Here is a 13,958-nt window from a genome sequence, read left to right as displayed (position 1 = left end):
AGCCTAATGGAAATCTTTTCCAAACTAAGTGGTTAACAATCAGTTAATCATCTTTTTATGAAACTAGGCAATCCAACAAAGTAATTTCATCACACTTGTTAACACCATCATAAACACAGTCTCATGTGATTCACTTTAAATGTGCCTGTATTTAGTTGGTTTACAAATTTGCACTGTGATTTTCTTTTTTCAACATGGTCACCCATAAAACCAATTAAAAATGTTAGAATTTTATCTTTTACCTTTAATTTTTCCTTTTGACCTCAAAGTCAATAGAGTTTTTTCTTGGACCAATAGGAATCATGTACCCAGTTTCAAGTCTCTAAGACCTTTCTATCAACACTAAACTGTCACTTGCATTCGACACAGCATGCCCCAAGATAAAGAAAAGATCTAAAACCAGACTTAAACCAAAAATTTTTGCAGATTCAGTAGCATTACAAATGAAAAACAACTATTTTGAGACACTGCATCAGTACAATATGACGGGAAATGAAGATTACAGGAAACAGGCAGCTGGAATAAAGAAAACGTACGATCTAAGGCTCAGATCTCTAAGGAAGGAAGCATCCAAAAACTACATCAATGATGCAGACAATAAGTCAAAGGCTGTATGGGACATAATAAACAATGTAAGAGTTAAGAAAAAGCTAAAGTCTGAAATACATCTTCAGATAGATGGTGAAATGGTCCATGATGCAGAGCAAGTTGCAGCACATCTAAACAAATTCTTCACTAATATTGCAGACGAAACTCTAAAAAATATCCAAAACAAGAAGGCAACAACAAACTGTATACTAAGGTGCACAACTCATACACTTCCCATTCTATCTCCTACAAATGAAGTAGAAGTAAAAGATGTTGTAAGAAACTTGAAATCAAAGAACTCCTCCGGAAATGATGAAATATCATCTAAACTTCTTAAACACTGTGTAAATGAACTCTGTGCCCCATTAGTAATAATATTTAATAAATCATTTGAACAAGGTCAATTCCCATCAGGTATGAAAATATCCAAGGTCTACCCAAAATACAAAAATGGATGCCCTGCCTCAGCTAGCAGCTACCGACCAATCTCCCTTGTTTCAACTTTCTCTAAGCTTTGTGAGAAAATAGTCATTAAAAGATTATTGACATACTGCAATGAACACGGCCTACTCACAAACACACAGCATGGTTTTACCAAGGGCAAATCAACAACAACAGCAATGATTAAACTCATAGAAACTGTAATCGATGACCTTGAAGAAAGAAAACTCTCAACTTGCCTCTTCCTGGACTTCTCTAAGGCCTTTGACTGCCTAAGTCATAACCTTATCATCAAAAAACTTGAGGACCTAGGCATATCTGGAACAGCTAAAGAATGGTTCAGAAGCTACTTAACTGGAAGACATCAACTAGTAGAACTACAGCACACGATAAACAATATTACAACAAGTATCCAATCCAGTACATTGCCAATAACCCGAGGTGTTCCACAGGGCTCCGTATTGGGACCAGTGCTCTTCATTTTGTTTACCAATGACATGCCTCAACATCTTCAGGACTACTGTAGGATCATCATGTATGCAGACGACACCACCGTGCTGTTAAGTGACAAAACAATTGACAACCTAGTTGTAAGCTCATATATATCTCTCAATTCAGCCTACCAGTACTGCCATAACAACGATCTAGTTGTCAACCCCACCAAAACCAGTCAAGTAGGATTTGGATATCGCAATCAAGAGGTACCACAGATTCCAAACGTCACGTTGGAAAACAAAGTTAAATTCCTAGGTATAACGCTTGATAGTATGTTAACCTGGACCACACACATAGACAACCTTTGCAAAAAGCTGAACTCCTCTGTCTATGCACTCAAACAAGTCAAAGCCATAAGCGACCTAACAACAACAAAAACAGCGTACTTTGCACTGTTCGAAACGCATCTAAGGTATGGCCTTGCTGTCTGGGGAGCAGCATCCACAACAAATATCCAAAGAATCTTAGTTATACAAAAGAGGGCCATCAGGATTCTAGCTGGACTCCAGAGACTGGACACTTACAGAGAGGCCTTCAAGTCACTAGGAATTTTAACAATTATCGGTCTTTACATACAGGAAGTTGTGATGCATGCTGATGGACAGAACATGATGAGAGGCTGTGATCTACACACGTACAACACACGTAATGCACAACTCTACAGTCTTCCAGCACACCGGCTAGCTCAATGAGAGAAAAACCAACATACATGGGTATTAAATTCCTCAATCACTTGCCTAGAGACTTACGGACAAAGAATGGAAATAAGCTGAAGAGAGGACTCCACAGCTGGCTAGTTGAACATCCGTTCTACTCCATAAACGAGTTTCTTCAACATGAATAGACTGTCCAACAAACAACTCTTATTTTGTATAGTTTCTTTATGTACTCAATCAATGATTTTACTGTAAAACTGACACCATTTCTGTTCTTGATGAACATGTAATAAAGGATATTGATTTGATTTGATTTGAAGAATTATCGCATAGATGAACAAACATGATTTCAAGAAGGACCTGTTGAATCACTAATAAAAATATATGAACAAGTTGAAAAGTGATTGAATGTTTATTTGTTACTTCTTTAAAATGAGACATCTCTCATGATTATATGATAAAAAACAAGTGTGTCAGAGAATTAATTTTTTACTTATCGTACTAAAATCAAGATGGCTTCCAGTAAAATCGTCTCTTAACATTTCATTAGTGTCGATGAAAACCAGAGCAATATTAATAATTTTTAAACATTACATATCAGGGAGGACAGTTCAAAATGTGATATTCTTTGGTTTTTTATTGTTCTTTGTAGTGAATGCTTTCTTTTGTCTACAAGTATAAACATACATATTATGTCAAAAGTTAATACACACATTTTATTAATTTCTCATATCTGCCATAAATAAAATGTATAAAGTTTTAAACCCCTTAATTCCCTCAAAAGTTCTCATATTTTAATTTGAAAAGAAACGGAAATTCTGAACATATTATGTAATAAACACACTGTGTATTATAGTTAACCATAGATATCCTCGCTTTTTGGTGCTGCAGTAAATAAAATGGCGAAACTTTGACATTAGTCCTGACAGTTTTTAACACTTCTGCTCCTTGCTCAATTTGGCATTTGTAGCATCAATAGATGTATTATGTTTTCTCTTATTGTGTACGAGTGGTAAAGGTTTTAGATTATAGGTCTACTAACATATGATCTCTAGCAATCAAAGATTGTGCAATTATGATCTTTATTGTTTGAGGTGTTTTTGTTAACTTGAAAGCTTTGGTAGTCAAGGGATGAATAATCCCAACTCTACTGTACTCTGTCATACTCCATATCTTAATAAACAAGGTTTCTGTCAATGGATATAACTCACTGTAGTGTTGTCATTTGTTAGAGACCACAACGAGGTGACAAAGGTTCTCTGTGAACTGAGGATATGGCAGGAGGCTTCCATTCCGGGTGGATTAGCGGGTTGGTCTCTCAACCCCACCTTCAAGAAGAATGCTAAAATCGCTATTAATGGAGGGTAAGTGTTTATAAAATTCCATTTTCAAATAATTAATAGAACTGAAATAGAGCTACCTAATAAAGTAGCCTCGGAGCAAGTATAATATTAGCGTCTTATTTTTAACGGTCTTTGGGCAAATAAAAGAACTAAGGAAGAGCTTTGGCTTAATGGCATGTGCCTAGTCGCGCTATATGTGCTTATCTCGTCTTTTAGCCTTGTTTCTCCTTACATTTATGTATTCATACAATAGATTTATGTAAAGAGAATTGTATCTAATTCATCAATACAAGGGATAAATGGTAAAAATTAATAGATATTAGGGTACATAAAGAACGCTGTATGCATAAAAAAATTAAAGAAGTAGATAGCACATAGATGTAGTCAACATAAGTTACTGAGAGAATCGTAGATATAGTTCAACATAAAAGATACTGATAGAATAGGAGTAATAGTGGTACAAAAACTGTATAAAAATCTCTCGGAAATATTGCGGCAAAGGGTCTGTATAACTAAATAGTGTGCTTTAAGTAATAAATAACGTTTTATTTTCTTTAATTAATTCTGCTAGATACCATTTCTTTTCCAAATTTAAATATTTTATTAATTATTTTTATATATCATATAATCATTTTATTTTTCAAATTTGGAAGAATTATGTTGAGTATTGGGACAAACATTGGGAGTGTATATGTACTATGTGGTGGTTTATGCATTATGTCTGTTTCTATAGAGGTAAACCATCTGTTATTGTCTACCCATTGGAGGCTGGCCCCAAGTTCCGAGATATCAGCTACTTGGACAAGTATGCTATGGAACGTGGGAGTGTATACTGTACTATGTGGTGGTTTATGCATATGTCTGTTTCTATAGAGGTAAACCATCTGCATTGTCTACCCAATTGGAGGCTGGCCCCAAGTTCCGAGATATCAGCTACTTGGACAAGTATGCTATGGAACGTTGGGAGTGTATACTGTACTATGTGGTGGTTTATGCATATGTCTGTTTCTATAGAGGTAAACCATCTGCATTGTCTACCCAATTGGAGGCTGGCCCCAAGTTCCGAGATATCAGCTACTTGGACAAGTATGCTATGGAACGTTGGGAGTGTGTACTGCACTATATGGTTCGGATCACAACAGCAAGAGGGCATCTCTGTCGATGCTGTTCGCATTCTGCTACATGCTGGACTCATGAAGAGGTGAGACCTGGCTGTACTGGTGGCCCATCTCAATTTTAGCCTGATAAAAACAATGTTAAACCTTAAACATTTTTATGACCTTAGTTTTGGTATAGAGTTATAAAACATATCTCATTTTAAAAAATATAGTTAGTTCCAATGGTTTTTTTTTTAAAAATATTTCTGCATTTTTTATTGGTTTATCAGAAAGAAATTTAAATTGTATCTATACTTTATTGTTAAATATTTTTTAAATTATACATTTAACAAAAAAAAAGCGTTTGGTGCGCATTAATCATATCTTTAAAATGAGCGATCAACCAAGATTCTCCAACCAAAACTAGGGGTATAGAAGTTGTTTGAGATGTAACACTGATCTTAAGGCTTAAAAAACAAGATCGTTTCACTACATCCAGATCTAGAATAATTGCTTGTTTTTTGTTATTTTTTTACGAACTTGATACAAAATTTAGAGGGGATATTTTCGAAAAACATATGTGATTGTTTAAATTAGATAAAAAAGCATATACATATTGTAGTATGATTTAAAAATTTGGAAATGCTTAACATTTTTAAACCATTGAAGATAAAATCTATAAACTTTGTATAGTGTACTGTTATATTAACTATTTCTTATGCAATAAGTATCCCGTGCCTACATTGCAGGTATGGATGATTTAGGGTGCCATACAAATCTTAAAAGTAAGCATGAAATGAAGTCCATGACTTTTTTAAAGGTCTCATTAACTAGAGTGAAATATCGAAACAGCATCTCAAAAGGGTGATCAAATCAGAAATGGTGGTTTGAATAAGAAAGCAACTATCAATCAAGAGAGCCACTGAAAAGTTTGGGCCCAGGAGTGTCTGACTCTGGATGGCAAGGTTTTTCTGGGTTGGCAGGGATGGACAAAGGAGAGTCGCCACATTAGTAGATGACATTTCTTCCGTTTAGAAACTCCATACAAAAACACACACATTTTATATTTAATTAAATTTTATTTTTTATCTAATTTACTTTTTTAAGTTTTATATAAGCTTAATTGTATTCTATCTTGTCATGGATCGATAAATTGACTATTTACTGACACATAAACTTAAATTGCAATTTATATGAGTGAATTAAAATTTTTAACAACTAACAATGCGTTTTATAATTTAATGTAATATTTTTGTCTGTATAATACACAATGCCAATTTTAATATTGTTACATATCCATATTGTTGTCTTAATCTTATATTTTAAAATTATATGTCAGGATATCAAATACTAAATTTACTGTTTATTTATAGTCTACTTAATTTTATTTCTAAATTTATTTTTACTATATACTTATAGTGCATTGATTACATCCACTGTCCTAACTTATGCAATTTTATTAATAATGTAATGCCAAATTTAATATTGTTACAGATCCATATTTTGTCTTAATCTTATATTTAAAAATTATAGCTAATACTAAAATTTACTGTTTATTCATACTTGATTTTATTTCTAAATTTATTTTTACTATATACTTATAGTGCATTGATTATATTCACCGTCCTAAATTATGCAATTTTATTAATTTACTTAATCTTCTCGACCCCCTGGAAATTTTAAATATAATTGTTTCTATAACTAATGAGCTTAGAGCTTTAAAGTGCTATAGATCATAGTTATGATCGTTAGTCATCATAAAATTGTTTGTTTTTTTTCCTTTGTATATATCTATTTCTGAAATCTGGTTTTTATGATATGTTGTATGAATGTAAGTGTGAGTGTGTGCGTGTACAGGAGCTCCTGCCGGTTCAGCTTGTGTGCGGTTGCCTGGTGTCGGACCGTGTCCCGCCACTGCTACCAGCGGATCCATTTTAGCGGATTCGCGCGGTGACGACCGCGGTCCTGGGCCGGCCCTCTCTTCCCTTCCTTTAAGCGTGATCTCCACAGCTCAACTCCTGTCCTCAACAATTGTCTCCTTATCACAAACTCTTTAAAGCTGCTCATATTAACGCTCAATCACTGCCTGGACATACAGACGAAATTAGAGAAATTTTTCGACCTCAAACATTTGACATTATTGGCGTATCAGAATCATGGCTTAAGCCGAGTGTTTCGTCAAGTGAGGTGGCCCTCTCTGGCTATGTGCTGCTGAGAAATGACAGAATTCTAAAGATTGGTGGCGGTGTTGCGGTTTATGTCAGAGAGGGTCTGAGGTGTAGGCTTTTGTCCGCATCTCCCTCTCTTTTGAACATAATCGGCCAGGCCTGAGTTCATGTTCATTGAAATTGGTTTATCTGTATCGGATGTTCTATTGATCGGTGTGTGCTATCGGCCTCCCAGAATAGGTCATCTGATAGACTTTGAAAATGCTCTCTTACACCACTTGCCCGGCTACAGTCGAGTCTTGATCATGGGCGACTTTAACACAAACTTACTAAAAAAGACAGATTATAATACTAGGCAACTGATAACAATGTTCTACTCTACTAACATGACTATACTGCCACTAGGCCCGACACATCACACTGCCGAGTCAGACACCCTTCTGGACCTTCTAGTTGTTACTGACCCCTCTGACGTGACGCATCTAGGGCAGCTTCCAATTCCAGCAGTTTCACGTCACGATCTTGTGTACTGTGTTATCAAGGTCAAAGTTCCAAAGCCAAAAATAAAATTTATTAAATACAGAGATTTAAAAAAAAAAGGACGAAGCCTCTTTTATGTATGATGTTTATTCGTCCCCATGGCAGAATCTACAGACATTGCAATCTGTCGATGACATGGTTGAATCATTTAACACCACCATTCTGGGGCTATACGATAAACATGCACCAATTGTTACCAAACGTATAACAAATCGGCGCCCAGTGCCTTGGATCACGTGTGAAATTCTTAGCTTGATGGCTCAACGTGATTCCCTGTATAGGAGAGCTCGACGAGCTCGTGACCCCGTTTTAATGGTTCAATATCGACAAATTAGGAATAGAGTCAAACAACTTCTACGAAATTCCAGACTGAGATACACACGTAAACTGTTTGAAAAGAAACAGACATCTAGTGATTTGTGGCGCAATGTTAGGAAACTAGGTTTGGGCAAAGACCGCGCTTCTCCTCTGATCCAATTATCCTTAAATGATCTTAATAATTATATTTTGTTTCTTGTTCTTAGACTGTCAATACAAACCAAGTTTCGGATTATGTTAATGAACTTCTAAATATACCTATCAATCGGCACGAACATGAAAAATTTACTTTCAAACCTGTAACACAATCGGATGTTTTGAAAGCCATTCGCCGTATTGGCAGTAATGCTGAAGGGTCTGACGGCATTAAAATCCAATTAATAAAAAAACATTCTTTTTGCAACTCTCCCAATAATCACATACATTTTCAACATGTCACTGAGACAAGGTATTTTCCCTTCACTTTGGAAGTCTGCTATTGTCCGCCAATTGAACAAGACCTCAGTTCCAACATCTTGCCAAGACTTCAGACCCATTAGTATTCTGCCTGCTCTATCCAAAGGCCTCAAAAAAATTGTGCACTGCCAGATTACTGATTACTTAACACGAAATAACATTCTAAATGATTTACAATCAGGATTTCGACCAGGACATAGTACTGAAACTGCTTTGCTGAGAGTCACTGACGATATACGATTCGCAATGGACCAAAAACTAAGCACAATACTGACACTCTTTGATTTCTCAAAGGCTTTTGATTGTGTAAACTACAGACTACTATTGGCAAAATTGAGAATCATTGGTTTTTCAGAAAATGTCCTGAAATGGCTGAGGTCTTATCTGTCTGGCAGAAGGCAGTGTGTACAGGTAGGTGACATAACATCCGACTGGCTGAGTGTTGAGTGTGGTGTTCCTCAGGGTTCCATACTTGGTCCTCTCTTGTTTGTGTTGTACGTTAATGACTTGAGCACGGTACTGATACACTGCAAGTCCCACATGTATGCTGATGACCTCCAGATATATGTCCACGTTAACACACACCAAATCGATGATGGCATTACCACGATCAACTCTGATATAAAAAATGTACTGGACTGGACTAGTAAACATGGACTTAAACTAAACCACGAAAAAACTAAACCAATTGTGATTTCTCATTACCGCTCTCGATCTTTGATCGATTTTACATCTATACGTAACGTTACTGTGAATGGAAGTGTACTATCTTATTACGATAAAGTTAAGAACTTAGGACTGACAATAAATTGTACTCTTAGCTGGACTGATGCAGTGACAGAGACTTGTAAGAAAGTTTTTGCATCAATACATTCCCTGAAAAAACTGCAGAGGTTTTTGCCGCTTCACATAAAACTGTTGTTGGTTAAAGTACTCATACTGCCTCATTTTTCTTACTGTAATAGTGTGATGAATGACATGACTGTGGCTTTGGGTGAAAAACTCCAGAGAACCCAAAATTATTGTATGAGATATGCATTTGATCTCAGGAGGGATGAGCGTATAACGCCCTATTATATTAATTCAAAGATCTTGAAGTTAAATGACCTCAGATCAATAAAAATCTTAACATTGGTCCATTCAATTTTAAATTCTGGCTTTCCAAATTATTTCTTAAACGATTTCCAATTTGTCTCTCAAAGTGGTGTGGATAGAACTCGCTCTGGCTCGTCTGTGCTCCGCATGCCGTTGCACAGAACTACTGTATATGACAAGTCTTTTGTAGTAATGGCATGTCGACTGTGGAATTCCCTTCCTCGTACCATAACATCCTTAGAGAGTCGTCCTCGGTTCGTGGTGTCACTGAGGGAGCACTATCTGGGGCGGATGGTTGGGGCGGGGTCGGCATAGGTCTCTTTCGCTGCAGTTGCACTGGCATGAGTAGTGTGTGTGTGAGGGTAGTGTGTTTGTAATATTCATTACATACTAGTATATGTTATTATTTTTGTTTGAGTATGTGTTTAAAAAGAGTTTATATACCTTTTTAATCATTATATATTTTTTAGTTTATATTCTTCAATAAAGTTGTACTTTTTGTTATTCATATTTAAAATGTTTACAGCAAAATATTTAATTTTATTATTATTTTAAAAAAAATAAGAATATTTGTTATAGCTACTATATGAGGTTAAATGTAAGAAAGGGCCATGAGGCCCTAATTTCGCCTCAAATAAAGAAATATTTCATTTCATTTCATCAATAAACAATTGTGAAAGTCCATTATTTATACAACGGCAACTTAGAATTTCAATAAATAAAAGGTAAAAACAACAGACATTACTATTATTTTGTAGAAGTATTTACAATTTCAATAAGTTGTGTACAAAAGTGTTGTCCTTCTATTGTTTGACAGTGTGCCACCCTGTAGTAACAATCTCTGAACAACATTTTGGGATCCACCAGGAGGTGTTCATTGAGCTTCTTCCATGATTCACTGGGTTTGCTGTATTACATAGACAGGTTTCATATGCTTCTTGTTTTAAATTTTCCATGAGAAATTATCTAGAGGGTTTAGATTAGGCGATCTAAATCACCACTCTAATTTATGTTTTTATGTATATGCAATAGATGACCGATTTTCCAAATTCCGACTATACAAGCTAACTTGTTAATTAAGACTGTTCGAAAATAATTAATAGCCCTTTCGGAAGTATTCACAAAACTACCCTTAAAATACCAGGTCTGTTTGTGATGTGTTAGGTTGTGGAACACCATTGTGTTTGCATGGATCTACTGGCCATTGTTAGTTTGACCAATAAATCTATACAGTTAGAACACATCTATTAGTTGCAGTTGGGTAGTAAGTCACATAATATCTTGCATAAAGAAAAAAAGTTATTAATCAACATTGAGTTTTTCTGAAAATTAGGATATTTTTAATACAAATCAAGTATTATCTTGTAAACATTTTGTTTTTTACATATCTGTTTTTACATATCCCTATTTCGTTTGTTTGGTCGCACTGTTAATCAGACTCTTACCATATCTTATAATTTTTATTTTGAGATGAATTTGACTAGCAATACCCATTTATTCTTCTCAGTCGACTGATTTCATTGATTGCAGAGTGATTTAAACTAATAATTTACTTAATTATCCTTTGTCAATTGTATGACATAACTATAAACTCTTTCTCAAACTTTTGTGTCAATCTAACAATTAATCAATCAATCCATAGTTTACGATAAGAAATTATCAGTGTACAATTATTTACCTTTATTGTTTTACTTTGTCAATAGTATGACATAACCTATAACTCAGTTTCTCAACTTTTGTGTCAATCTAACAATTAATCAATCAATCATAGTTTACGAGGCCTGAAATATAAGTGTATACATTATTTACCTTTATTGTTGTAGTTGTTGTAAATGACGAATCAAGGTAACGTATTTTCCATATAAACATAGTTATCTGCTTTATCCCGTGCGGCGGACCCACTGTACGGAGTTAGTAACGGTTTTGTGACACTTTTTCATGAGTGACTCACTTGGCACAACCTAATTTAAGGAGCCATGAAAACGTCAACAACAGACATTACTATGATTTTGTAGAAGTATTTACAATTTCAATAAGTTGTGTACAAAAGTGTTGTTTCTATTGTTTGACAGTGTGTCACCATGTAGTAACAATCTCTGAACACCTACATAAAAATAGCTTATCCACCAGGAGGTATTCATTGAGCTTCTGTAAAGTGATTGTCACTGTTTGCTGTATTACATAAACAAGGTTACATATGCTTCTTGTTTTAAATTTTCCCATGAGAAATTATCTAGAGGGTTTAGATTAGGCGATCTAAATCACCACTCTAATTTATGTTTTTATTATATGCAATAGATGACCGATTTTCCAAATTCCGACTATACAAGATAATCTTGTTATCATTAAGACTGTTCGAAAATAATTAATAGCCCTTTCGGAAGTATTCACAAAACTACTTTGAAAATACCAGGTCTGTTTGTGATGTGTTAGGTTGTGGAAACACCATTGTGGATGGATCTACTGGCCCTTGCTTATCAATTTGACCAATAAACATACAGTTAGAATCATCTATCTAGTTGCAGTTTCTGGGTCTAGTGTCTGCAAGTCACATAATATCTTGTCATAAAGAAATCCAACATTAAACTCATTTAATCAAACATTGAGTTTTTCTTTAGATTTGTAAATTATGATATTTTTATTAATACAATCAAAGTATTATCTGACATTTTGTTTTTACATATCTGTTTTTACATATCCCTATTTGTTTAGTACAGTTAATCAGACTCTTACCATATCTTTAATTTTTTGAGATGAATATTTTCAAAAGGTCCATTTATTTCCTCAGTCCATTTCAAAACTTGTTTTACTAATTTTATTAATTATCCCTTCCTTTCTTAAACTTCTTATAAAAATTTGTCTCACCATAGTGTTAGAGACACCATAGCTCAACTTCTATAGCCTGACCTATTTGACTTGCAGAGACGAAGATGATGGAAGTCCTGTTATCACCAGAGAGGGGTTTTTCAGTTCCTGCTGCTGGACACCCCAGCACAAGTTTGGTATTTTATCCTCCAGTACCTGGATACTGTTGAGGCCCGAGGCCTGGACCTGGTAGAGTGTCTCACATTTCTCTTCCAGCTCAGTTTCAGTACCTTGGGCAAGGCAAGGTATTCAATAAAACATTGATTGATTTAGTTCCCTTACTCTACCTTGTGTCTGAGTTAGTAAATGAGATATTGTGTGTGTTTTTCATGATATACTTAACTTTATTCACAATTTAAGGAGCCATGAAAACATAAACAAGGATATTAAGCTATTTCTCAAGTACAAGTTTTTAACACATAACGTCTATTGCACGTAATTAGTCACATTTTTTGTCCTAAAAGTGACTAATTAACAAACATCCTTGATACACCTATCATAAAAATAGCTTAATCAACTCAAATAAAATACAAGGTATTATTCTAGATTTTGTAAAGTGATTGTCAGTTTTAAATGTTAAACCATAAACAATTACACAATCTTTTCTTTTCCTTATATTCCCTTTGTTCGATTCCAATTTATTACATTCCATAATTCCAAAACATTACTTATTTTTACATTATTATTCTCCATTTTCTGCAATGTTTTTTTCTTCATTTTTGTATCATTAAACATAGTCTTATCATCGTGCTGTGCCAAGTTTTCGTCACATTGACTCTCATCATTTCTTTGAATATTGACAGTTTTTGTAAAGACCAGTGCACACAGTAGCAGACGGATGGATGAAAAATAGCTCCCTTGCTTATCAAATGTGCCAACACACACATAAATCCATCTGTTTCTATGAATATGTTTAAACCACTCTGGGGACGATCTAGAGAATGTCTGCAAGGGAACGTTTTGTCTTGTTCATACATTAAACTCATTTTCTTAACAGTTTGGTTGAATTAGTCTTTAGATTTGTACAATTTTGATCATTGTTTGATTAAATGTATTCTTTAATAAATTTATTTTGATTTATGTTTTCCAATTTTATTTTCAAATTCAATATGTAATCTAAGTGTAAGTACTTTATTATTATTTTCTGCATAAATTAATAAGAGTTTTAAAGAAACTTATGTAATTTTGAAATGTGTATATCAATACAACTTTTATTAATTACAATACACTTATCTAGCAATCACAGTAAAAACTAGATTGCATAAGGCAATAAGGTTAGTATTCTTACTGTGGTAAGCATTTCATAATTATTATTTATTTTTTTATATCACTCAAATTAATAATGGTAACCTCTAACCTCAAAATATCTTTTCAGAAATTCCTCTCTCACCCAGACATTTGATGCCATTGCAGGATTACTGTAGATGAGTAGCAGAACAGGTTAGGTTCTCATCCAAAAAATATGTTTAGGTTCTCATCCAAAACATCAACCTGAAGACATACCCATCTGCTGCTATGTGCGCTGGCCATAAACCATATTATAACTCTATTTCGAGAGTTGTATTTTTTTAAACTATTATTTTATTGGAATATTTGAAAATTCTCAAAAGATTTCTAGCTAAATAGGTTTTCTTTGTATTTTGTATCAGAATATTAGCTTTTTAGTAAATAAGGTTTTTTAAATTTTTCCTGCAGGATTACAGCACTGAGGGTATGAGTGAAGGCCTTCTCATGTTTCTTCAACATCTTCGAGAATTTGGTCTTGTTTATCAACGCAAGGTAAACTTATTTTGATAGCATCATTAATTACATATTTATTTTTTATTTTCTCACTGTCTTACTTTTTTTTTTTGTTTTGGTAGTAATAAGGTTTTTTTTATTATGTTGTTGTGTGTA

The 13,958-nt window shown here is 34.2% G+C and overlaps 1 protein-coding gene across 1 annotated transcript in view; it reads left to right on the top strand.

The window, feature by feature from the left end:
• Positions 1-13,958, top strand: part of LOC124354656 (general transcription factor IIH subunit 4-like) — a 33,716-nt gene that overhangs the window by 10,175 nt on the left and 9,583 nt on the right. Inside the window, 6 exon segments of the mRNA XM_046805282.1 lie at positions 3,413-3,544; positions 4,397-4,651; positions 4,653-4,724; positions 12,120-12,159; positions 12,162-12,302; positions 13,758-13,841. Coding sequence (XP_046661238.1) covers positions 3,413-3,544; positions 4,397-4,651; positions 4,653-4,724; positions 12,120-12,159; positions 12,162-12,302; positions 13,758-13,841 — 724 coding nt within the window.

Source organism: Homalodisca vitripennis, chromosome 2 (assembly GCF_021130785.1).
Source record: "Homalodisca vitripennis isolate AUS2020 chromosome 2, UT_GWSS_2.1, whole genome shotgun sequence".
NCBI classification, from domain to species: domain Eukaryota; kingdom Metazoa; phylum Arthropoda; class Insecta; order Hemiptera; family Cicadellidae; genus Homalodisca; species Homalodisca vitripennis.
The sequence above is the reverse complement of the archived record's forward strand: the minus strand, read 5'-3'. Positions and strand labels throughout refer to the sequence as shown.